Source organism: Micromys minutus (genome assembly GCF_963924665.1).
Source record: "Micromys minutus genome assembly, chromosome: 5".
NCBI classification, from domain to species: domain Eukaryota; kingdom Metazoa; phylum Chordata; class Mammalia; order Rodentia; family Muridae; genus Micromys; species Micromys minutus.
In genome coordinates this window covers 80,006,150-80,030,776 of record NC_137974.1, presented here as the reverse complement: position 1 = coordinate 80,030,776, position 24,627 = coordinate 80,006,150, and the positions used below count along the sequence as shown (strand labels likewise).

General features: G+C 46.2%; 1 protein-coding gene across 2 annotated transcripts in view; it reads left to right on the top strand.

The window, feature by feature from the left end:
* Window positions 1-24,627, top strand: part of AFF3 (ALF transcription elongation factor 3) — a gene marked incomplete at both ends in the record, with an annotated part of 424,260 nt that overhangs the window by 356,642 nt on the left and 42,991 nt on the right. For both annotated transcript variants that reach the window (XM_080916707.1, XM_080916706.1), the window contains one exon: window positions 277-317. In XM_080916707.1, coding sequence (XP_080772833.1) covers window positions 277-317 — 41 coding nt within the window. The remainder of the gene's footprint in view (window positions 1-276; window positions 318-24,627) is intronic.

Below are 24,627 nucleotides of genomic sequence, written 5' to 3'. Positions count from 1 at the left end.
GTTCCCTGAGACCCCACACTGGCAGGAAGAAGTACTTAGCAGCTCCCCCACAGTCACCCCCTACTGGCAAACGTGCCCTGCTGCAGCACCCCTTAACCAAACACCTTCCTTTCGTGACAAAGCAGGGCTTTCTACTGTGTTGCTAACAGTTTAAAATTTGGCCGCTTGACAAAAATGTGTGTGTGTGATACGTTTTTGGTTTTTTTTTAAAGTGTTGATTGAGCGCATAATTTAAAAGTCAGAATATTAAATAAACATCTCTACCCTTTCTTCCAGCAGGCAGCCCAGAGAACAGTTCTCCGCGCTCTAGCTGACAGGTACATTTTGTCATTTTTATGAACTATAAATTGCTTTATGAAACATTGAGCCCTATTTATTGTGGCATATAATTCATAATCGGATTTTGTCCCTAAAGAATCCGAGAACTGGGATGTTAAACATTCTGCGTGCTTGGATTTGTCGTGCGTGCATGGAGTTTATTACTGCAAAACTTACCTTGTTGTATTTCACATAAAGTATGAAGAATCCCTTGTTGTCCCATGAAACGAGAGACAAGGATCTTGGCGGGGGAAGGCCTGAGTGGTGTGGTAAATTCTGAACTTTGGAATTGGATGAGAGCCAAGCTTGTTCTTCAGCAATAAGTATTTCTTTATTTTGAGGTGTTTTCTTCGCTCTTTCCATACTGGTCCACCCAGAGGATTCTGTCTTTCAGTACCATTTTCTCTGGAGCTGTGTGCATAAAGGAAGCCAATGCTCTCCTGCCCCACTCCTTAGCCCTTTGCCTGTTGCTTACCTCCCAGACTTCTTACACCCTCTATTGTTTGTCCTGCTTTGTATGACTGAAGGCGTCGGGCACCTGAAGAGAAAGCACAAGTTGAAACTCACACCCGGCTTTTTCTAGAACAGACTAAGAAGTGTGCGTGCATGTGTGCATGCTGCATGGAGGGAGGAGGGAAGGGAAGAGAGAGAGAGAGAGAGAGAGAGAGAGAGAGAGAGAGAGAGAGAGAGAGAGAGAGAGAGAAAGTGAAGATTCACATGTGTTCTGTCAGGAGTCGGATGAACTCCCTACATATCTCTCTACACATGATCCCTGAGAAGCTGCCAGTGTCGGACTCAGTGGGAGATGTCCCCCCAAGGTGACTGGTTTTGGTCCTGCTTTCCTTAGGACTTTCTTTCAGAAGAAGTGCACTTCCCAGGTGCAGCTCCTCACTTAGGTAAAGCGCATGGGTGAAAAGTTCTTCCTCTGTTTGCTTATTTCAACTAAGAGCCTTTCACCAGGGACAAGTCCCAAAGCGTGTGGCTCGGAGAGCAGCAGCCTGGAGCTGCTCCTGGGTGGTTCCGAAACCCTACATGTTCGAGGGAAATCCAGGTTTCACACAATGACCCTAACTGTGCATACAATATGTCCTTTCCAGAGGGCAATGACAAGCTTGTAATATTATATTAGATCAGTACTTCTACAGCCCTGTTGATATACTACAAACCACTCGGTCACACCCTTTAGGCGAACCTCCCAATATATAAAGTACATGTTTGACAAAACCCTGTATGTAAAAGGCTGAGAAACAGCTGACACCTCTGTTAGAATGAACCAAACCGTATTTTAGGAAACTAGGCATTCCCTCTAAAATAAGATAGGCTGCATCAGGAAGCCAGACTGACTGACAAGATCAAAGATCTCTTCTCAGAGAGTAAGCCCTGGGAAGCCAGTTCGGATAGATCTTTAATGAGTAGCCCTTTGACCTCTTTCGAATACTCTCACTAGAACCTGTCAAGCTGGCTCAGAAACCCAGGTCCCAGTGGTCACCATTTCTTTATTCCCCAGAATAAAAGGCCATTGCCCTCTTCAATCCAGAAGGTTTTTATTCAAAATTAGAGGAGCTCGCCTCACTTCCAGGTGGCGGCTCGTGCCACCGCACCGTGCTGGCGATGCTTTGTGGGGAGCTGCCTTCTCCTGTTTTTCTCTTTCTGCATCTGGTAATTAAGGGCCCCACTGCTTGAGAGGTACAAGCCTTTGGGCAGGTGTGTCCAGCCTCTCGAGAATGTGACATACATTATGACAAAAATTCTGTGCTCAAGAACCAAATGACTGAGTTACACTGAAGACTTTTCTGAAGTCACTTCTGGGTTTGGTGTTGGGTTGCATTGGTAGCCATTTTCAAGTGCAGGTAGCCCGTGGCCCTAGGTTGGACACCCCTCTAAAGTATGTGTAAGTAATGTTGTGTGCCTTGAACAAACACACCTTGTGATTGGCTTGTTTAGCTCATCGAGAATTGTACCACTTCCTCTCCAGACACATCCAGTTTTCATTATCTGGGGCATACGTGGGAGCGTCTGCAGGCACTTACAGACAGTTCACTGTGTAGCCTGAATGGACCAGATTTTGCTGTGTAGAGCAGGCTGGCCTTGAACTCACAGAGATCCACCTGCCTCTGTCTTACAAGTGTTGGGATTGAAGGCGTGTGCCATACCCAGCTCTTATACTGAGTTCTAGGCCAGCCAGGACTACGTGATGAGATCCTGTTTTCAACATAAAGAAAAACTGAACTCTAAAAGCTCTTCTTTGAAATCAGGGCTTAAAAACACACCTACAGAATTCTTTGGATTCACTAATTCGTTATTTTCTAGTTGTGTTTTGTTTTTGTTTTCAATTAGAGGATAGTAATTGCTCGGTCAGCAGGTGTCTTTATCTTATTACTTAATGTTTTGAATAAACCCATATTTTCAGGAAAAAAAATCACAGTGCCTTGGGTTCACATTATTTGTATGATTTACTTAGTATTCTGTCAGAATAAGTACAGATTTGCAATGAAACTGATGACCCCAACTGTGGCCTACCCGAGGCCTCTACTTAGAGTATGAGATAGTCTACTAATCATGTGTAGCCATGATCAAATACCTGAAACTTAAGGAAAGAAGGGGTCTCCTTTGACATCATGGGAAGAAGGTCATCATGCTAAGAACTTGGAACAGTCAGCCACATATGTCCTCAGTCAGGAATCAGGTAGCTGTAAGCAGCCTTCACTCCCTCCTTTCTCATTGCCTGTGGACCAGGCCTCACACAGTCCAAGTGGGCCTTCCCATCTCTGTTAACCTAACCTTGGCAGTCCCTCAAGGCTTGTCTCCTAGGTAATTCCAAATCCTGTCAGGCTGAGCATGTAAGCCATCACGATCTATCAGCCAACAGATTACAGGCTAAACCTTCTGAATGAATTTATCTTTTTACTGTATATTTTAAATTGTACTCACTCATAAGCACAATATGCTACTTTGTGTGATACATTAGTTAGATTAAAAACATTTTAGGGGCTGGAAAGATGCCTCTGTGGTTGAGAGCTTCAGTTGCTCTTACAGAGGACCTAGCTTCAGTTCCCAGTACCGGTATGTTAGCTCACACCCATTTAGAACCCCAGTTCCAGGGAATCCAATGGGCATCCACAAGATGCACATGTCTGCATGCAAGCAAGGCATCTATACTCAGAAAAGTAAAATATTTTTTAAATGTAAAACATTTATCTCTTCTAAACATAACATTTTCATTGAAGAAACCCTTTCTTATAGCTTATTTAAAAGATTTCTTACACTGTGTGTGTGTGTGTGTATGTGTGTGTGTGTACACATATGCATGTTTGAATGCTTATGTGTGGAGATCAGAGGACAACTTGCAAGAACCAGTCTTCTCCACTGTCTTAGTTAGGGTTTTACAGCTGTGAACAGACACCATGACCAAGGCAACTCTTATAAGGACAACATGTAATTGGGGCTGGCTGACAGGTTCAGAGGTTCAGTCCTTTATCAAGGTGGGAACATGGCAGCATCCAGGCAATATGGTGCAGGCAGAGCTGAGAGTTCTACATCTTCATCTGACGGCTGCTAGCAGAATACTGACTTCCAGGCAGCTAGGATGAGGGTCTTAAAGCCCGTGTCCACAGTGACACACCCACTCCAACAAGGCCACACCCACTCCAACAAAGCCATGCCCACCCCATCAAGGCCACACCCACTCCAAAAAGGCCATGCCTTCTAATAGTGCCACTCCCTGGGCCGACCATATTCAAACCATAACATCTACTTAGATCTCAGAGATCAAACTCAGAGTTGGGCTTTAGTGGCAAGCCCCTGTGCCACTCACTAGCCCTTGTCTAACTCAGATACACACAGTCCTAGCCACTTTGTCGTGCTCCACAGTGCCCTGGCACATCGGAGGTTAACACGCAGGAAATGCGCTCTAAAGTTTGGGGAGTCTTGTGATCAATAAACAGTCTTGGAAAATGGAAGCTGTAATACAACTATTGCCTAACTTCAAAGCTCTCCTCATATACTGATCGGAGCAGTGGGCTTTGTTTATGGTACAGTTCACATAGTCTTGGACGAGCAGAACACCAGACAACGTGAGAAGCTGGACAGCTCACCCGGACCCACCCTGAGGTGACAGGACAGACATGTGGGAGGATAAGAGGTGCGAGGTCTGTTCTTCTCTACACCTGATTGTGGGGTTTTTGTTTTGTTTTGACTTGATTTGACATTTTGTATTTTTGAGAAGTTCGAGCCCCACTGGTGTCCCCAAAGGATGTAAACAACAGGCAGCCAGGGCAGGAAGAGGTGATATCTTTTGGGGGGAGGAATAAATAAGCCAATAAACAGATAATACTTTGCATGGGCCTCTATCTTTATAATCTGGGTGCTTTTTCTTCTTATGCATAGTTGCACTTGATGGTCGTGGGGACGTTAGAGAGAGGAAAGAAATGGACGCTTGGTTCTTTTACAAAGATGGGAGACTCGGAACTGCAGAGGCTGCCTTGTTATCAGGAAAATGAGAATATGCAAGGGCCGTTAGGGAAGCAGGATGTGTGTACATCCTGCGAGGAGCCTTGACTATGATTAACTTCTCTCTGTAAGTAGTAAATGGCGGACAGCCCGGATCAGAAGAGGGATACATGTGATTTATCAATCTGAGCGACTGCTCATTTGCTGAGGAGCTGGAGGTCAGTCTGGAGGTCTGCGGCCAGAGGAGCGAGAGGAGATTGCCGGGGCTAAGAAGTTAATCATACCCCGGGACCGCTTCCATCTGTCTTGGGGCGACGGAGCCTCTGAACGGAGAGCAGGCATGCTTTATAGCTGCATATCAGGAATTAATATTTTCTGCGGAACCTCAGGCATCATTTGCAGCAACTCGGGCTTTATAAAAATGGAGCATAATTTGGTATGAATAAATCACGCTCTGTTAGAAATATGAGGGGCTGAGAAAAAAAATTCACTTCACTTGACTCAAAAAAGGGGGGGGGCTCAAGAAAGCCAATATCAGTGCAGCCGTTGAAGCAATGGCACTTGGAGGGCAGGAATGGCTGAGTGCTTAAGTTGTGCATATAATCATTTTCTGAAATGTCAGCGTGCAACTCCCGGCTATGGCTACCCCTTTATAGCTTTGGAGACACATCACCAGCCTATAACCTGTCTGCCCATCTGGCAGATTCTCGGGTCCAAGATCATTTATATTGAAATCCAAACAACTGCTACAGATTTATTCATTTATTCCATGGAGCCTCGCTGAGCGAATGGAGTGCTCAGTGGGGTGCAGTGCAGGATGGTGGGGTGCAGGGCGGGACGAAGTGCACCATGTGAGATGTGCTCCGAGGCTGGAGTGCAGGGCTGACAAGGAGGGAGGCCTGGCCTCTGCACTTTCTGCTCTTCCTTTTCCCCTTCTCGGATACATCTCATGCATGGAGTCCTGTTTTCCATGGGGAAGAATAGACGGAAATGAAGTCGATGACAAATAGCCTACAATTAAGAGAGCTTTACCTCCACCTACAGAGTGTGAAATGGTCTGTGTCCAGAAACAAGAGCAAAGGGATGGAGGGAAGAGGGTAGGGGCAGGTGCTGGCTCGCTCAGCAGGGGTTTCTACTCCGGCTCCTCTTTACTGCCCCCTCTAGTCCATGGGGCCAGCTTCAGCTGAACCAAGGGCATGTCATGTGCTGGGGAGGGCTTCCTGCTCACAGGTGTACCCTAGGCTCTGTTCTGCTCTGTCCTGTGTAAGGGAGGTGCACTGCTAACTGATCCCTTCTTCTAAAAACATTTTATATGTGTTCACTTAATATGGGCAACACTCATGCCCCTGGGTGTCTGGGGAGGTCAGAGGGCAATTTGAGGAAGGTCTGAGGAAGGTCCTGTCCTTTCCCCTTAGAAATCCTGAAGAACAAACTGTGGTCATCAGTCTTAAGGGCAAGCACGTTCACCTGCAAAGCTGAGCTATCTTGCTGGCTCAAGTGACCCCTTTTCTAAGCATCAAAGAAGAGATGGGGCACTGCTAAGGAAGTTCTGAGCTCACAGTTCTCACGGTGTTAAAGCAGGTCTCTGGCTGTGACTACGGCCCGTGTTCTCTAGTCTTTCTCCAAAGGCTAGTGTCACTCTTTAGAAACTGTATCATTTTATAATCTTCAGAACAGTCCTGAGAGATACATGGAACCTTAAAAAGGAAGCAAGTGGCCTAAGCTGTGATCTGGCCCAGGTCCAACCGGTACACTCTGCCGCGCTCTGAACATCGGCTTGGCCACCTGTCACATCCTCCGTCTTGCTGCTCCATCTTCTTATCTCTGGGACATTACCTGGAAGTCAGAGGAGAAATTATTGAATGGATAAGTGAATAAATGTATAAGTGCATGCATGCATGAATAAATGGGTGACTGAATGAATGAATACATGAATGAATGAATGAATATATCTGCACATAAATGAATATGTGAATGAATGAATGCACGAATGAAAAAAATACATGAATGAATACATGAATGAATGCACGAATGAAAGAATACATGAATGAATGCACGAATGCATGAATACATGAATGAATGCACGAATGAATGAATGCATGAATGAATTCATGGGTGAGTGAATGACGAACTAAATCAGTAGTTTGTGATTACAGAGGCAACTCTGAGCTTAAAGCAGAAAATAATTTTCTGAATCTAGTTCCATGTCAGCTATGGAGTGCCTTGGAAGGGAGAAGCTGATACACAGGGACTCATCATTCGGGGGTTCTGGCAGGGACCAGCTTCCTTGAGAGTCAGGCAACATGATCAGCTATTACATGGATAGAAGGACAGAGAAATACTGAACAGTTAACGTAAGATCAGCCCAGGGGTAAGCAAGACTGTCTCCGTAAACTGCTCGATGCATTTAAGTCAGAGCAGAGTAAGTTAGAACCCAGTGACGGGGAGAAAAATCCTGCAGTCTCATTATGACAAGACTTAAAATGTCCCCTTCTTGTCTACCAATGTAGCCAGTGACCATGTACAGTTCTGAACCTGGACACTGGGTCAAGCACCATTTGAGAGGATCTATATACCAAGATCCACTGTCCATGGCTCCCGTTCCCCAGGAGCACAGAATGTGGCAAAGGGAGGACAGCCCAGTGTATCAGCACACACAGTGTTCCTCTTGGAGCAGCCGTGCGTCTGCTTGCTGAGGGCTCTGTAGCTACTATTCATTCAATCCTCACCATAGCCATCCCAGCAAGGAAGAAAGGGCCATAAAGAGAGGCTGTTGTCAATAGGACTCCATTTCCCTTTGTGTTCTAAAACCGCTTTCCCTAAAATCCTACAGCGTCTGGCTTTCTATTAATAGACTCAGGCAACTTTCCTCCACATCTCAGAGCCCTAGGACAATCTCTCCAACCCAGGGTTGATGCTTTCAGCCACTTAAACAAGGAAAGCCCTGCCCCCATCAAGCCATGAGGAAACTAAGTACCCTTGGCAAGGTATGTGGAGCAGTCAAAAAAAGGAGACCCAATGGGCATGTTAAATGTCACGTGAAGGAAAATGTCATCAGTGACTGTGACCAGGAGTGGAACACAAGAACCAGCTCCACATCGTCTGAGGAACAGAACAGTACTTCCTTAAACTGCCTTGTCTTCCAATGGAAGGTGTCTTCTTCTTTTAATTGTATTTATTTATCTTCATGTCAAACACTGACCTAGCCAGTTCTTCCCTAAAATAACCAAAGTCGGGGTCCTAGATGAGGTCCGTTCATGCATCTGACGGACGTCTGGCCACAGCTGGTGCCTCCACCACCTTCTCACTTTAGCCATCTGGAAGGCTCATCTGGGTCATTTACTGAAACTCTTCCCAGTGATCAAAAAGAGCTAGCCTGGCTTTCTTTCTGCAGAGCAAAATAAGCCTCGTTGTTTGAAAACCACTGTGCAAGGTCATGTGCAGAGCCGTATGTGCCTGGTCGCTAACAGGGCCCCGTGATATCTATCCATTAGTACTCACAAAGGGAGACCCTCCACCCCCACTCCTTCTACAGGGAAGCCACATAATTGTCCCTCATGGTTCTCAGGTGGCTATTAGCCCCATCAGCTACATTAACACTGCATTAACAAGAGGCTAGCACACAGGCTAGCGAGTCTAGAACTCGGTTTAACACTCCCCACAACCCAGTCCTAATTTCCACAATAAAACTAAATGGCTCCAGAGAAACCATTGAGTCCTATCAGGTAAATAATACACAGTTTAAAAGGTCCCAAACATGTATTTCACACAACAGAAGAGAGCCAAGGAAGAAGTTAGTCTTCTGAGTCACTAAATAACGGATTGTATAAAGCCACTAATTGCCCTTTACAGTGGTTTAGTGGGTTTTTTAGTAGGTTCGAGAGTGCATGGGAATACAGACTTGCCACCTGATGTCTGCCCAGGGCAGGGAGGTCCTCAGGGTAAAAGTGCTTCAACCCTTTTAGTTAACGTCCACAGTCACTGAGAGCCCCAGATCATGGTGACATAACTCTGTCTTTAAAGAGAATAATGCGGTGATGACATGCCACTGAGCTGCTGTGTGGAGAATGGTTAGTTAAAAACCTTACATAGTTAAAAAAAAAAACCTACAGAATAGTTCTGCATATACAAACTGAGATCCCTAATTCAAAGCACTCTAAAAGCCAGAACTTCTGGAGCTCTGGCTTTGTACCACAGTGGAAGAAAATTCCTCATTATGAAGCCTTGTTCTGTGTATTGCTAAAACATCATCTCAAGTTACCTTCAGAATATGTGTGTAAGGTATATGAGGAACAATTGGGTTTACGTGTGGACTTGGGTACACACACACACACACACACACACACACACACACACACACACACAAACTGCAGACTCTGAGAAACAAGTGAAGTCAGGAAGCACTTTTGTATCAGGAATGTGGGGGGGGGGAAGGGTTGGCACTCTAAGAGTTCCAAAGTAGAGCAGGAGACAGGTGTCGCTTGAGGTGCTGAGGTTCCCATCACAACACTGTTAGCCTCCTCCGATAGGGTTAGAAGTGACCCTAGTCTTCTGGACCGGGGGAAAAAGCAGAGCCCGGTTCAACCCCTCTCCTGCTCCCCCGGCCACGGTGACTATGAAGTAACACAACCCAGTTGTCACCCCTTGTTCACGTGCACCACTCTGCTCTGGAGACCCTGCAAAGGAGCAGAGGGAGCGGGTCCCCACGCGGCAGTAACAGGGCAGTAGGGGGCATACTGACTGCGCTTGCTCACTCTTTATACATTATCCGCCTACGCTGCGTCCCCTTCCTGCCGCATGCCTCCGCGGACATTTGATAAGTTGCACACGGCAGGATATTTAAATCGCAGGCCTATACCTTATTTTTTTGCTTAGTCTTTGTCACTTGGTCAGCAGACCCTGTGCCTTTTAACACGCCTGCGGTTGTCCCTTCTAAACCGAGCGTAGTGGGTGTTCTGTGTGTCTAAAGTTGGTGGCCCATTTCACTCTTATTTTACTTGATGCAAAACAGTACACAAGGTGCAAAAGCTAAGGGGGAAGCTATTGAGTAATTCTGCATCATAGCTCTCTTCTAAAAAACAGAGACTTTTTACAGCTACACATCTCTGAAGGGGACACTTGCCTGTACTTTGCTGGCAAACAGCTTTGATTATGTAGACTTACTGTGAGTTGCTAATTGGTAATTACTGGCCAGTTATTTTGGGATGTTCAAACTGACTGCTAGCGAAGAGGATGACATATAAGGCCTACCTGCTTTGAGCTTTAGCCTGTGCTATCAGTCTCAGCGACCCTGGTCTGGGAAATTGAGCTAAGCCCAAAGGAGATCCCAGAGTGCCAAATTATAAGGGGTGTGGGTTCACGTGTGTGTGGAAGCCAGGGGACACCTTCAGGAGCTGTCTACCTCGAGTTTTGCTATGGGAATTTCTCACCAGCCTGGGGTTTTGTTTGTCTAGGCTGACTGGCCAGCATCCCCCAGTTGGCACCCCCCTGCCTCCTCAGAGTAACAGCTACACCTGACATTTTTGCACGAATGCTGGGGATTTGAACTCGGGACCTAAGGCTTGCATGCCAAGCACTTGACCAACTAAGCTATCTCCCCAGCTCACCAATTATATATCCAACAAGAGAAGTTTTTCAGACGTTACATTTTAAGCACACACGTGGTTTTAGGAATACTCCTATCCCTGCCAGTACCACCGGAAGCCAGTTAGAGAAACGTGTGGAACGGTGTGCCAGCCATTTGATAGTCCAGGGTTATCAGTTTGCGTTTGTGTCTTGTTCAAAACTCAAACTACCCAACTGTTTATAATGGGAGTTTACTTAAGTCATGGCTCCAGTTCCTTTGGCTTGATTTTGTTTTACATCTCCAAGTCCACAGCATCCCCTTTCTCTGGCTATACTAGCCTGGCAGACAGGACCTTCTTCATAACTGTCCTCCCCCCCCAGAACTGTCCTTTGGCCAAGCGTCTCTCTGAACTTGAAGTCACACAGCCAGTTAGACCTGACTGTTGAGCCAGCCGCTACACTGAACTCAGAGCCTGCCCCTCTCTGAAAGTGCTCCCCTCCCAGGGACCTGCATCTTTCATCCTTTGCTGAGACAGCCTTGGCCTAGTGCTGGCTGCTTGCACTGGCTAGCTGGCCTTTGATGACTGTGATTTGGAGCAGCCACACCGCCCTGCCGCCAGGGAATGTTAATGTGCTCCCGCTGGCTGGGGCAACCCGACCTTTCTCACTCTGCCCAGCTCCCTGCCCTGTGCTGGTTCCTAGGCCAATGCCTGGCAGCCACCTAATGTCCTCACCCTGGCAGGCAGCATACAGTGTCCACCTCTGCTGTCCCTGGGCAGCGTATGTCCCTTCAGAATACTCCCCGCAGCGTATATTCCAGTTGTTTAGGAACAGCCATCTGATCCACCAAGTTCCAAGTTGATTTCTAGGCCTATACCACCTCTGCCCACTACATTGTCCCACCTCCTTTTGTGTACATGGTCCACTCTTTCTCCCTCTCATCCTGAGAGAGGGAAGGTAGTGTGTTTGTGCTCTCTATAGTCAGTTCAGCTAAAACACTGAAATGTGCTTGCTCAACCAAGGCCATGGCCCCTGTTAAATACCACAGGCCAGGTCAGCCTGCTTGCTGGCCCCAGTGTAACAAATCAAAGAGCTCTTTCTGAAGGCCTGCCCAGGCTGTGTCTGAGGCCCTGCCTCTTCTTGGCTTTGTTCACCCTGTTCACAGCCAATGAGTCAGCGAGCCACTTGAGGTCACAGATCTTCATCTTTCAATGGAGACAGTCTCCCCGGTCCAGCTTGCCTGATCTTAGAGCTCAGAGAAGCCAAGGCAAATAACACCGCGCCATGGGCACTGCCAGTTGAGGTGTTAGTCATCTGAGAGGGCGTATGAAGGAGCACCAGGTTTTCTGTGAATTGTTGTCCTGGCTATTCTATGTAATTGTGAAGGGACATGGGCTCCTCGGTGTGTGAGGAAGATGGTCACAAACCACGTCGTTAAGTCTCCCTCTCTGACAATGTGTCTTCTGGGTGATGGGTTACCTCTGTCCTCCTGGTGGGCCATGCTGGCTAGAGGTCTCAGGGCCTGTGCATGGGGACCTTCCTGTCACTGGGCCATGTCATCAACAGATGACCTTCTGGGGCACATGTTAGTGTCCAAATTTTGCAAGCTTCAAACTGTTGAGTCACTGGCACCCAAAGTTAATGGACACGGAAAGGGGGTAGAGCCAAGGTTTTCAGGGGACATGTGGCCTTGGACAGGGAAAGCCTGACACACCACAGGCTAATTGCCCGGGGTTCCATTCCCTCTCCACCCTACTTAATCCTTTAAAACAGTGCATACTTCAGCCTTCCCTGAGTCACACATAACACATGCCTGGGTGCTTCACACGGGGACAAGGGCTGCTCCATTCTCTGCCTCAGAAGATACACACCAGCTGGAGACTTGTGTGGTACAACGTGCCTCGCCTAGCCTTATTCCACCAAAGCAAGCAGGTCCAGGAATGTCAGCTATCTTCACGTGCTCTAAACCTAAAGCAGGAGGTGATGGTGTTGAAAGGTGTGCTGGTGGAGCTCAGATAGATTTAGGTAGGAAAGGAAGAAGATACAAGCCAATACTGTTTTCTAAGATGTTCATTTCTTGGGAAGTTTTCCTCTTCCAGCTGGTTGGAGACCTAGTATGCATTCACTGGGACTCTGAAATGAAGGGAATTGTATTCAAACATACACCAGATTTTGAAAATGTACACACACCGGTGCATCACTGGAGACCAGCCATTACCCATGCCAACTTTCTTGCCCTAGCAAAATAAGGCAAAGAAAGCTTCAGAGTGGTGGAAACCCCATAGCTCCCTGGATATCTTGGATCGGTAATAAGAACTCAGCCAACATTGTTTCCTAGGTCCCCTTCAAGCCTTGTCTCTGTCACAGGCCCATTTTGTAATTTCGCCACAGAGCTATCTATTCTTTCATGCACACACACACACACACACACACACACACACACACACATACAAACATACACACATAGGCATATGCGTATCCATGCATGCACCACATCCATGCACGCACACACCCTACTCATGCAAGCACCCCACATATGCACGAGCTGTTCCTTCACCCTGGAACACTTTTCCTTTCCCAACTCCTTTCTCCTGCTAGTCCCTCCAACCTAGGACCACTCCAGCCATAAGTAATTAGGGAAGGTGCGAAGTAGCAGTCATAGTAAATATTGTGGAGTAAAAGAAATCACCTAAGTGGCTATTTCCATCCAGAATGATCTTAATTACATGAAGCTCCAGCTCATTTAAAGTCCCGCCTCCACGGAGACTCTAATCTTCCGACTGTAGCCATATTGGTGACCGTCTGCAGCCCGCCTAGCACAGTTTCCTTACCTAAAGACAGCAATGGTCAAGGAGATCAGTAGCTGATACATTATAGACGAGACCTGGACCCCTCAAAAGACTCACCGAGCTCAGCACCCTTGGCTTCTGCGGCTCTGAAAGCTACAGTAACCATATGTAATGGCATACACCCAGACTCAGGGCTCTGCCCCTGAGTATAGACAGTGTCCCGTCTGCTAGGTAAACCAGTGTGAGATTACACATTCATGAGGAGTGTTTGGTTTTTTTTCCAAAACATGCACAAACTGTTAGCACGGCTGGAGCCCTCGTGCCTTGTCTGTGGCGTTCCCGGTGGTATGGCTGCCAAGGTATGATATGACCTCTCAATTAAAATAAAACAAAAATCTGTCATCTGATACTGTGCTTCACTTCTCGGAGGAACAATGAAGACCATGTCTTAAACTCTTCGAGACTGTGACAGGTCTTCAGGGGCTCCTGTAGATGGCCTTATGTTTTCCAACGCCGCTGTAGGGTTTAGGTGGTAATCAACCTTCCTGTGCCAACCTTCCCTTTGCGAGCTTCTCAGTGATTCCTATCCTATTCAGCAGGCTCTTCCCATCACCTGGTGATGAATGTGCTCAGAGGTTCCTCTCCTGGGGGTCTTTCTGGGGTGCCCGGCAGTGAAACCTGGTTTGACGGTCAGCCTTATGAGTCCCTGCATCTGTGGCGAGCTGAGGGCTGGTATGCCCCACACCCCTGCAAAGCCTTCCATTAAAGCCCTAACCCATAGTCTCATAGTATTGGGGGTGAGGACTTTGGGAAGTAATTAGATTCAAATATGGTCACGAGCTCCCCTGATATTAAAAGCATACACAAGGAAGAAGTGGTGTGGGCTTCCTGAGGAGGCTGTGGGCATGCCAGAAAGAGCTCTCACCAACAAACGAGTGCGTTAGCACCTTGGTCTTGGACTTCACAGCCTTCAGAACTGCAAGAACTGAGTCTCTTATTTGAGCCACTCAGAGAGTGGTATTTCTTACAGCTCTCAGAACAGAGTGAGTGAGACACCATCCTATATACCGTTCCAATTCTTGGTGAACAGACAAACCAACAGCATCCGTGCTCTCGCCTGCACACTGCACACCACGCTTTCAAAGGCAAGCTGCGTATGTTGCAATAGCAGGGTGTGGCCTGGGGTATAGCATGTGCAAGGCCTGGGTTCAGTCCACAGCACACAAATAAATGCATATGGTGTAAAGGACGTAGCTTACTTCCCAAAGGAATTGTCTACCTTTTTGTAGTATATGTGAATAAAATACTCCAAGAAGCACAAGCCCAGGAGGTGGAGCCTGGGTTTGTGAAACTAGCTTTCTTTTCAGTAAAAGATTACGGTGAGCTCTCATTAAATTCCAACATCATTGCCAATAAGATAGCAACTTCTCTTGTCTGCACAAGCCGACAAGCTACCGAGGGACTGCAGCTCACGGTGGGCATGGCTGTGCCTGCAGACGCCTTAGTAACAGCATTCTGCACGTCTGGGCTGAGCCACGGCTGTCTAGACTCTTCCTGTGACCCCTTCAGAAGTCAGAAATAGCCAGAGGGCATTTTAGTCATTAGGCCGTGAGCAGGTTTTATTTCAGTAGGAAAGTGGTCACAAAAGGCTCCTGCAGAAGCCCGGAGAGAAGGACACTGACCCCGAATTTTGTAGCTTTTGGGGTGGACTCAGGATATTTTACCACTGCGGTACTTCCATCTTCTGACTGTTCATCCATCCCCTGCAAAGGGTTGTGTTAAATTGCTTTTAAAATGCAGCCCCAACAACTTGAAGGCCGAGTCTCCCAGGTCCCCGGACTTTCCCTGTCTGCGATTAACTGTAATTAATCCTCTCGACTGTCATTCTGTCTCAAATCCTGCTGCACAACGCACAGGCTGTGGCCATTAGTGATGATACAGTTTCTGGGTGTCATTCATCTCCCTCCCTGGGTCATCCCCATGTCCTGCTCTCTGCTTTGCCGCATGTGTACATTGTGCTTTGACCTGGGATGGGCGGGAGGTCAAAGGTCACCAGAGTTGGCCCATCAAGAGCCATGAACAGTGGATAATTTCATGGTATAAATGGCTTCTTAAAGTTGCCTAGTATCCAGTAACTATAAAGTCTCAGTAGGTGTCCTGCATTTCATCTGGCACTCCCATACAAGCCACATTTCAATTCAGCTACCATCACAAAAGAAACTTTCTCTAAAACCGTTTGATCTTGGCCAGAAATTACATAGGAAAAGTCAACGGGCTGAGATGGCTCAGCAGATGAGAGTGTGTAAGACCCATCCAGAGGTCTGAGCTCAGTTCCCAGTACCCACACTTGGTGGCTCACAATTCCCTATGACTCAGCTTCAATGGTCCAATAGCCTTGGAGGGCACTTATGTGCACACCCGCACACATACACACAATTTCTAAAAAAAACTAAAGTGAAATAGTAAATGTCTGGCTTAAAAATAGAAAAACAAGAAAGAAGGAGTTTGGGATCTTGAAGGGATCGGAATGTCCTGTTTTTTCCATCACTTCCTTTATAGATGATTTAACCTCTTTGAGGAAAAGGGGGAGTGGGCTCCACATTAGACTGTGTCTGAGGCTCTGGGGTCCATTGCCAGCCCCAGTCAAAACCACAATCAAAGAACAAATAGAAAAAGCTCTCTCTCTCTCTCTCTCTCTCTCTCTCTCTCTCTCTCTCTCTCTCTCTCTGTCTGTCTCTCTGTCTCTCTCTGTCTCTCTCTCTCTCTCTCTCTGTCTCTGTCTCTCTCTCTCTCGCTCTCTCTCTCTCTTCTCTCTCTCTCTCTCTCTCTCTCTCTCTCTCTCTCTCTCTCTCTCTGTGTGTGTGTGTGTGTGTGTGTGTGTGTGTGTGTGTGTGTGTGCGTGTGTGTGTGTGTGTCTGTGCACGTGTCTGTTTCTTGAAGCATGGGCTACTACTGATCCATGTTCATTCTGAGGGTTATTCTAATTTGTATGTTTTCTTAGTTAGCCATGCAAAGGACTGCTTTGATTAATCAGAAGCCACTGAGAATTTCAGGCCTGTCTCCAGTTGTGTTCAGACTAAAGAAACTTTCCTGTTGACCTCTAATCCCAGCAGGTTATAAGCAAAGGGCCTTACTCACAAGTTGTGGTCTTGATTCTGAGGGGGTCCTCATTAGTAGGACTGTGGCTGATGCTCGCTTTCAAACTCTGTTTCTTAAACATGATTACTCCCTGGGATATCGCATCATATTAATTATTCATTGACTAAGTTTTTCCAGCAGTAATTAATGAGATAAGTCACACAATGGAAATGGTAGTAAATATAATATAAAGCAATTACTAAAGTAGTAATTTTCATTCATAATTATCTTAATTACACGGGAGCTAGTTTATTTCCAGCCCTGTCTCCAAAGAGCTTCTTTGAGCTTCTGAAACTGTTTCCAACTTGGGAGAGAGGAAACTGTTTCCAACTCCAGAGGTTCTCTCTAGCTCTGCATTAGTGAGCAGCCAGAGGGTTGGAAGGTGTTAGATGGGACCTGGGTTGTTTGGAAGGTTGGGATCTCAGGAGCCTGGCTTTTAAAGAGAGACAAAGACAGAAGAAGCCTCAGCAAGATCAACTAGAAACCTGTGCAGTCTTATAGGGCTCTGCATCAGACATCTATCTACACACACACACACACACACACACACACACACACACACACACATGCACGCACACATGCGGGGGTGGGGGGGCAGGGGAGGATCGAGACCTTACAGATGCTTTGTGGTTGATATCTTGAAATTCTTAATAGTTTTGTCTTTGATTTGTAAGTAAGGTCCAGTGCAGCAATGAGTATATTCCAAAGAAAGTCCTCTCATCTCACATAACATCATTCTCAGCCAGTAGCTCCCTGCCCAGGCTCCTGACCCCACCCATCCTTACCCTGTCCCTCCTACACAGTGACTGCCACCCTCTGGCACCACTGTCACAAAGGTGTGGGAAGATGACAGGGCACCAGCACACCTGGTGCCCAGGCTTGGCAGCAGTCTCTTGCCACAAGCTATCTGCGTGATGGTGTGTCCAGTGGGTGGCTGGGTGGGATTGAGCTTCTCCCCAGCCTAACCCAAGAGCCTGGTGTATCCCCACATGGAGGTCACAGTGCACCCATAGCAGCCACAGAGCACAACATGAAGTAACAAAAAGGTCCCACCAACCAAGAGGCAATGCAGGAGGCAGATGTACATGTCCTCCTGGGTGTAATTCGGGCCTTCCTCCTGCTGTTTGGACAAGGGGCTCAAATTTGCATGTTGTTCTGGTTACCATTCTTGCTCCAGGGATGAGGAAAAAGGTGGGCATATTGGCTGGCTGTTAGCATCAGCCTGTCAGGTTTTTTAAGATCTTAATGAAGTATTTCTTTAAAATCTTCATCTCTTTCTGTCATTCCAAGATCCTGAATACAGTTTGCTTCTAGACGCTAACACAGGGTTCTGCGTGCTAATGTCTAATTCATGACCCACCTCCTGGGAGGCTCCAGCTTGCCTCTCTTTCATTGAGAAAGCAGGGCTCCCCTTTAAAGAGAGAAATTCTGATACCAAAGCTAAGCTTCCCATGGAGTTTCCCTGTCCACAAGGACTGTCTCCAAGCTCCTGAGTCACCGGCTCAACCAAGGACTGGCATGCGTCCCCTTGCCTCTGAGCACAGTGCACTGGGAAAGCAGACTCAGTCCTGCCAAGATCGCTCCATCAGAGAAGGTGGGGCTAGGGTGAGAGGTTTATGGAATTTTGATTCTCTTGGGGGCAGTGTCATTTCTGAGAGCCATATTGCATTCTCTGTGATGGTGAAGCCGGGTGTCCGAAAAGCCAACCTGAGATCCTAAAGACATTTTACATCTGGGAGGCAGAGGGCAGCCAGGCATCAGCACCCACAGGGGCATGCTTCACGTACTTCTAGCCCTTCTTTTAAAAGATAAGGAAGTTGAGACCCACAGTGAAGTATTATTAGAACAGCTGCCCCCCAAGCGTGCAGACTCTTGGCCAAATGGCTCCGCTGGGATCTTAACCAAGATGGCCTGTCAAGCTTACCAGATCTCATCAAGAGATCTGTTTGCTTTTGCTAGAACAGAATTCGGGGCGGTGGGGGGGGGGCGGTGGGTTATACCTTATATGTCTCGAGGTTCTGGTCACTGGAAATTCCAAACAGCACGGTGCTGGCACTGGCATCTCTCTAGATGAAGGAGCAGAAAGGGCTGGCCAGGTCCCTGCTGAGGGACCCTAAGATCTGAGCAGATGGGTGATGCTTTGTATTATCTTGTTAATGGAGGAGCTCCCCGCGTGAGGACAATGCCCAAGGCCAATGACATCCTTACCCCAGGACTAGTTAGTTCTTGGCAGAACTTGAAGGGCCAGCTCTGTCTGTTCCTGTGTGGAACTAGTTTTGTTGTGGGCATCTGACATAATTCAAGCAAGTGATGCAAAAGAGGCGATGGGTTTAGTAAGAAGCCAGACCAGAGCCTCCTTCCTGTGCTCTCCCCTCTGTGTGTAGGGGTCACAGCCTAACCTCAAGCCTGGGGCAGCTTGAGAAACACAGAAGCCTCCGCTTTCTGGGCTGAACCCCTGGGCCTCGGACTTGATGGGTCCTGGAAACGCCCTCAGGGGGCGGGGGTTGGATTTGAAACACCTCTGTCTGTCTCTGCTGTGCTTTTCTTATTTAGTTGTGGTCCCTGACTTCTATGTCCATATATAGTCTGTCAGCAGAGTGACCTCATCTTTGAAAAGGACCTAGATGGCACTTCCCACAGACATACCTGAGTAACATCCTTGGGGGACCAGGAGAGAAACAATCCCAGCTTGGGTTTCTGACAGCTAACAAGAGCACAGCTTGAGCTGACTCAGCTATAAGTCTGGATCTCAGATTCTGGGCTCCCCATCCTTAAATCCTATGCGCCCCTGAGTGAGATGCAAATTAAACGTCACAGGCTGATGGCACTCAGGTGCTGGCTTTGCTTTAAAACCCAGCAGAGATGACTAGGAGTTGGTTTATTTTCAGAACTCAAGCGAGGAGGGGGGGTTTTCAGCTGCCAAACTGTATTTCGAAGGAAGACCCAGGCACTGTCATCGCCCAGGGCCCCCCTTTGCCCTTGATTGGAGCTGTCAGGCTTTGTACTGGGACAACTCTGAGATTCAAAGAGGAGACCCTGAGAGGCGCTGTCACAGGCTCCTTTGGCCAGGTGTTGCCAACACACACACCATGCTAGTCAGTCATTCTTTCCGGTCCCTTTCTGAGCAGGCATGGTGGCGCTCCACGGGATTACCAGATAGACAGTATGGCTAAGAACAGGCTCAACTCATGCGGGGATGTAGCTCATGGACAGAGGGCATTTTCTTTCCCTCTGGAGGCCCCGGGTCCAATCCCTAACACCAAAACAATCAAGATGAAAAGGATTCTAATAAAGGAATCCAGGTAAACTATAGAAAGGGCTACTTGGTTTTTCTTAGGCTATCACGATGATAGTAGCTGTGTTTGAAAATCAAGAATAACATGAGCTCTGTGCTAGGTTCTGTGCGTTTCCTCATTTGGGCTGCCTACGCAACCCTATGGGGCTTGTTCAATTATCATCCCTCTCATACTCATGAAAAGTCTGGCTCAGAGATAGCAATTAATTTCCCCCAAAGTCGCACAGCCATTGAGCAAAGTAGACGAAAGTCCATCCAGGTCTGATTCTAAAGCCTGTGTGCTATTCCTTCCTAGATTGCAAAACTATCTAAATATTCTCAGCTGGGGCCAGAAAATCCACTGGTTTGTTCCTATTTTCAGGGGTCAATCCACTCCTCAGACAGCACATGGTGCTAGAAGCTAAGGCCCAGGTTCTAGCCCCTGTCTCTTATTAACAGTGAATGGTATTTGATCTGCAACAGACCCTTGATTCTCCACCCTGCCCTAGAGCTGGCTTCCCTACCTAAGTCATAGGTTTGTTGAGAGAGTCGAGAGAGGGTCTTGAACATGCTTTTAAGTAACCATATGAACGTAAGAATGTTCACTGTTCAAAGGAGTAGAAAATTAAGTTAGAAGAGAAAAATAACAAGTAGGCAGTAGGACCAATCGGATCCCAGCAAAGCTGCTTTTTGAACTGTAATCAAAGAGCTTGGGTGAATTTTTACCACCACCTGGATTCTAGTGTTATCAGGGGGCAGCAGTCTGGAGCTGCACTGTCTCGGGAGCCTAAAACATACGGAAATTAATTTTGGAACCTTATAAATAAGTCAGGACTGGCAGAGTATCAGACCCAGGCTGCAACCCAGAGGACAGTTGGCGGGAAGCTCGGGAAAGCAATAAGTCACCACTGGCTCTGGACAGCTGCAGTGTGACCCAGCCCAGGCCTTCAGCATGGCCTCCTCGTCTCTCACCTGCACACCAAGGACCACACACATCCTGCCAGGGAACAAGTTGTACTAGCAGGTCACAGTTCCCGTCACCACCATCAGAAATACCGAGTTCTCCCTTGAAGTGTCATTGTGGAGAAAGACACGGGTTCTTTTGTTTTGTTTTTTATTTTTTAGCATCGCCCAAGGCAAGGGGTGCAAATTTGTGTCACCGCAGACAGCTGCTGCTTCTTGGCCCCATCTCTCAAATATTTACTAGGATAGGAGGGGAATGCAGCACTGACTTTGTTTAGTAAGTCTTGAGGAGGTGCTGTGGCCTTAGCCAGTCTAGGACACTCAGAGATGAGTGTGCAGGGGCTAGTACAACTTCCTCCAGAGCCTTCCCCCATCTTGAATCACAGTTCAAAGTATGTCTGTCATACTTTCTTTCCAGTAGTAAGTACAGGAGCCCCCTCCTGAGGGCAGGGCAATCGGGCTTGACATAGTCACAGAAACAGTTAGAGCATCTGCAGACCATCACATCTATCTATCATATAAATTTCTCTTAATATTTAAAACATTGTTGCTGTGACATAATCAGTTTGCCATGTAGAGAGTAATGGGAGACTTCAGGATGCTATCGATATCAGACTCGATGGTGCCTCTGTGGCAGAATGAAGGATAAGAGTTAAAATAATATAAAAAGACTCCCTCCTAAAATGAGTGGTAAAGATTTGTGAATTTGCAAATGCAGCCATCGAATATTTGTAAAGGTTGAAGGAAAGAGGGTTGCTAAACTACAAGAAGTAAGCGGAGCCTTTGTACTCCCTGGATGAGTAACAGGAAGCAGAAATTACTGAAATAAGTCTCTGGGCGTTCAGAAGTCAGTCAGTGAAATTATTATTGAAATCCTCCCAAATCTACAGAAAGAAATGGATAGTCAAACACAATAGGCATTTAGAATCTTAAGTAGGAACTGTATGTTTAATATAGTACATTATCCATTAAAAACCATCAACAAGCCCAGAAATGTTTGGGGAGAGAGGCAAGGAATGTTCCCACATTATTGCATTTTTCCCTTTATTTATGACATGCCTTTCTTCTTGGCTGGACTACATATGGCATTTACCCAGATGAAAGTAAAAGTATTAATATTACCCAGAGCACCAAACCATAGCTCTTGTGCCTTAGTCCATCAGAATGACAAAAACCCTCACCGCATTTTAAAAAGAAAAGCCTGTAAAAATTCAGGGACATCCCAAACAGTAACAACACAGGGCTATCCCAGAACCCAAGAACATATGTTTCTTAACAAATATTAGTAGTCAGATAGAGGTGCCATGAACCCAAAGCTCTAAAACTCAAGAATGTTTTGGCCCTGTTGAGGTAGATTCCCAAGCCCTGGTGCCCGACTCACCTGCAAGAGCAGAACATTATAAAGGAAACAAACCCAGACATGACCAGGGATCCAGAGGTGACTCCTCTCTAGTATCTGAAACTAGTGGTCAAGCCTTGGCTTCCATGCTCTTCTCACACTAGCATATGGACACAGCCTTGAATTCTCAACAGGACTATGCATGTGGCTTGGTGGCCTAAGCCACTTCTCTGGACTCAGTGGCTTGTGTAAAACAAAACAAAACAAAAAAAATATATATATACCAGCTGCTCCAATAGCATAATTTATGTCCAAGTTTATGGTCTGTCTATATTACTGGATTTCTTTGCTGTCAACTTTTATCCTTCTCTAAGCCTAACAGAAGTTTCTGGAGCCTTTCGGGGGCCTAGTCAGTGCTATATAAGTTTACTTTATGGCTTTTACTTCCACCCAAGCCATACCCAGCTCCCACCCACTGTACCGGAGCCAAGCTGCCTGCCGTTACAGAACACCTTTTCCATGTTCTCTCACAAGAGCTCGCAGGGTCTCCTCAGGGATCCGAATTCCCCCTTGCTAACCCACAACCCTATCCTAACCTTTTTCAAAACCTCACTATAGCAACCTGCTGTAGTGAAAAGGCAATCTACGTAAGTACTTGATGTAAGATTTGATCTAAAAGCTGTTTATAAGCATACATTTAGAAAGTAAAAAGTGAAAATGGTGCTGACAGCCTGCAAGCGTGGTGTTGTAAGTTGAGAGGTGTCATGACCATCCCAGGTGGTTCCACTACCGATAAAACACAGCTGAGCTCAGCTTTCAACTTGGGAAGTTTTCAACAGCATCATAAGACCTGGACATGTGTATACATAAGCGTATGTGTCATGAGGGTCCCAAAAAGAGTGGAGAAAAGATATGGGACTGAAAAACTGGTTCAGAAAATATTCAGAATCAAAATGTATATTTAAAAGTTTTCATTTTTTTATTTTTTATAAAATAAAAAAAATAAAAATTTTTTTATTTTTACAGATCAGATAAACCTGTAGGTTCCAGCAGCCAAATGAACCTTAGGTAGGATGAAGCCAAGGAAATCTAGGTAGAAGCACATGAGTTGGTTGCTGTTCTCATTGATGCACAAAGCACGTGACAAATGAGCTCAAGAAAGGGAGGTTCATCTTAGTTTGAGGGAACAGCTGTCCATTGGGATTAGAAGAGGTACAGGAGAGAAATTGCTGTAGCTACAGAAGCAGGAAGATTAGGCAGCTGATCCCCATCTGTCCACGGGAAACAGATGAATGGATGCTCCCTTATTCAAACTGGGGCCCACATTCCGCATACATCTTCTCTCCTCAGCTCTTCTGAAAACTCTTTAGCACATGCCCAGAGATGCATATACAGCAACAGTTAGACAGCACAGCACAACCAAACTTCCAACAGCACATGCCCAGAGGTGTGTACACAGCAACAGTTAGACAGCTCAGTACAATCAAACTTCCAACACCAAAAAGCCTGAGCTTAAACGTGCAGCATGGGTGTTAGGATGTTTGCCTAGCATGCATGAAGCCTTGTTTCACACCCCACCACCACATAAACCTGCAATGGTGGCACATGCCTGTTATCTCAGCACTCAGGAGTCAGAGGCAGAAGGACCTAGAGATCAAAATCATCCTCCTTAGCTATACAATAAGTCTGAGGCCTGCCTGAGCTACATGAGACCCTGCTTGTAAAAAGATATTTTTAAGCAGTAATAGACAAATGCTGGGAAGGTCAGGGAAACAGTTCAAGCCATTTCAGTGACATTGGACTCTGAAACCTAGAGGCCTCGCTTAAGTGCTAAAGGAAGAAAACTGTCCATCTGTCATTATGTATGCAGAGAAATCCTTCAGGAATGGCAGATACTTCATAAGAAAAGCCAGCACATCCACCCTAAAGGCTAAAGATGGCTGAAAGAGGGCCTTCATTGAGGAAAGAAGAGACCTTAACATCCAGAAAACAGACATATTTACATAGAAGCATGGTTACATGGCTACATTTCATGTATTTATCTCACAAATTTTCATCATTTTAATCCCACAGACTTTCCCACTATCTTGCAGACTTTGTAAGCTGCATCTGATAGTTGAAGCAACATTAAAAATAGCATTCCCCTGATTTGAATATTACATAGTAGACACATATATTGAAACATCATCATGCAGCTCATAAATATGTACAATTATTAGGTTATTTATTTTTTAAAAAATTAAAACTAAATAAGAAAGAGGTAGCCATATTAGTGCCAAGTAAAGTTGACTTAAAAGCAAAATGAATTCCCAGGGGCTGAGCGCAACATACCAAGGTGATAAACACCTCAATTCCTATGAGAGGTTAGCACCAAATAACAGCAGAAAGAGAAAGAAAATATAAAAGTATTCAAAATCTGGAGACATGTTTCAGTGGTTAGGAGCACTGGCTGCTCTTTCAAAGGACCCAGGTTTAATTCTAAGCATTTGTAATTCCAATTCCAGGGGATCCCATACCCTCTTCTGGCCTCTGAGGTCACCAAACATGTGCATGGTGCATATATATACATGCAGGCAAAACACTTAAACAAAATAAAAAGAATTTTTAAGTATTTAAGAAGTTCAAAAGTATGATAATTACCATACAACTTAGTCATCATATTCCTTGACATTAGTCACAGAGAAATAGATATTTACATCAGCCCCAACCCTATACAAAAAGATTGATAGCAACTTTATTTTTAATAGCATAACGCTAGAAACAACCAAAATATCCCTCCATGGATGAATGGC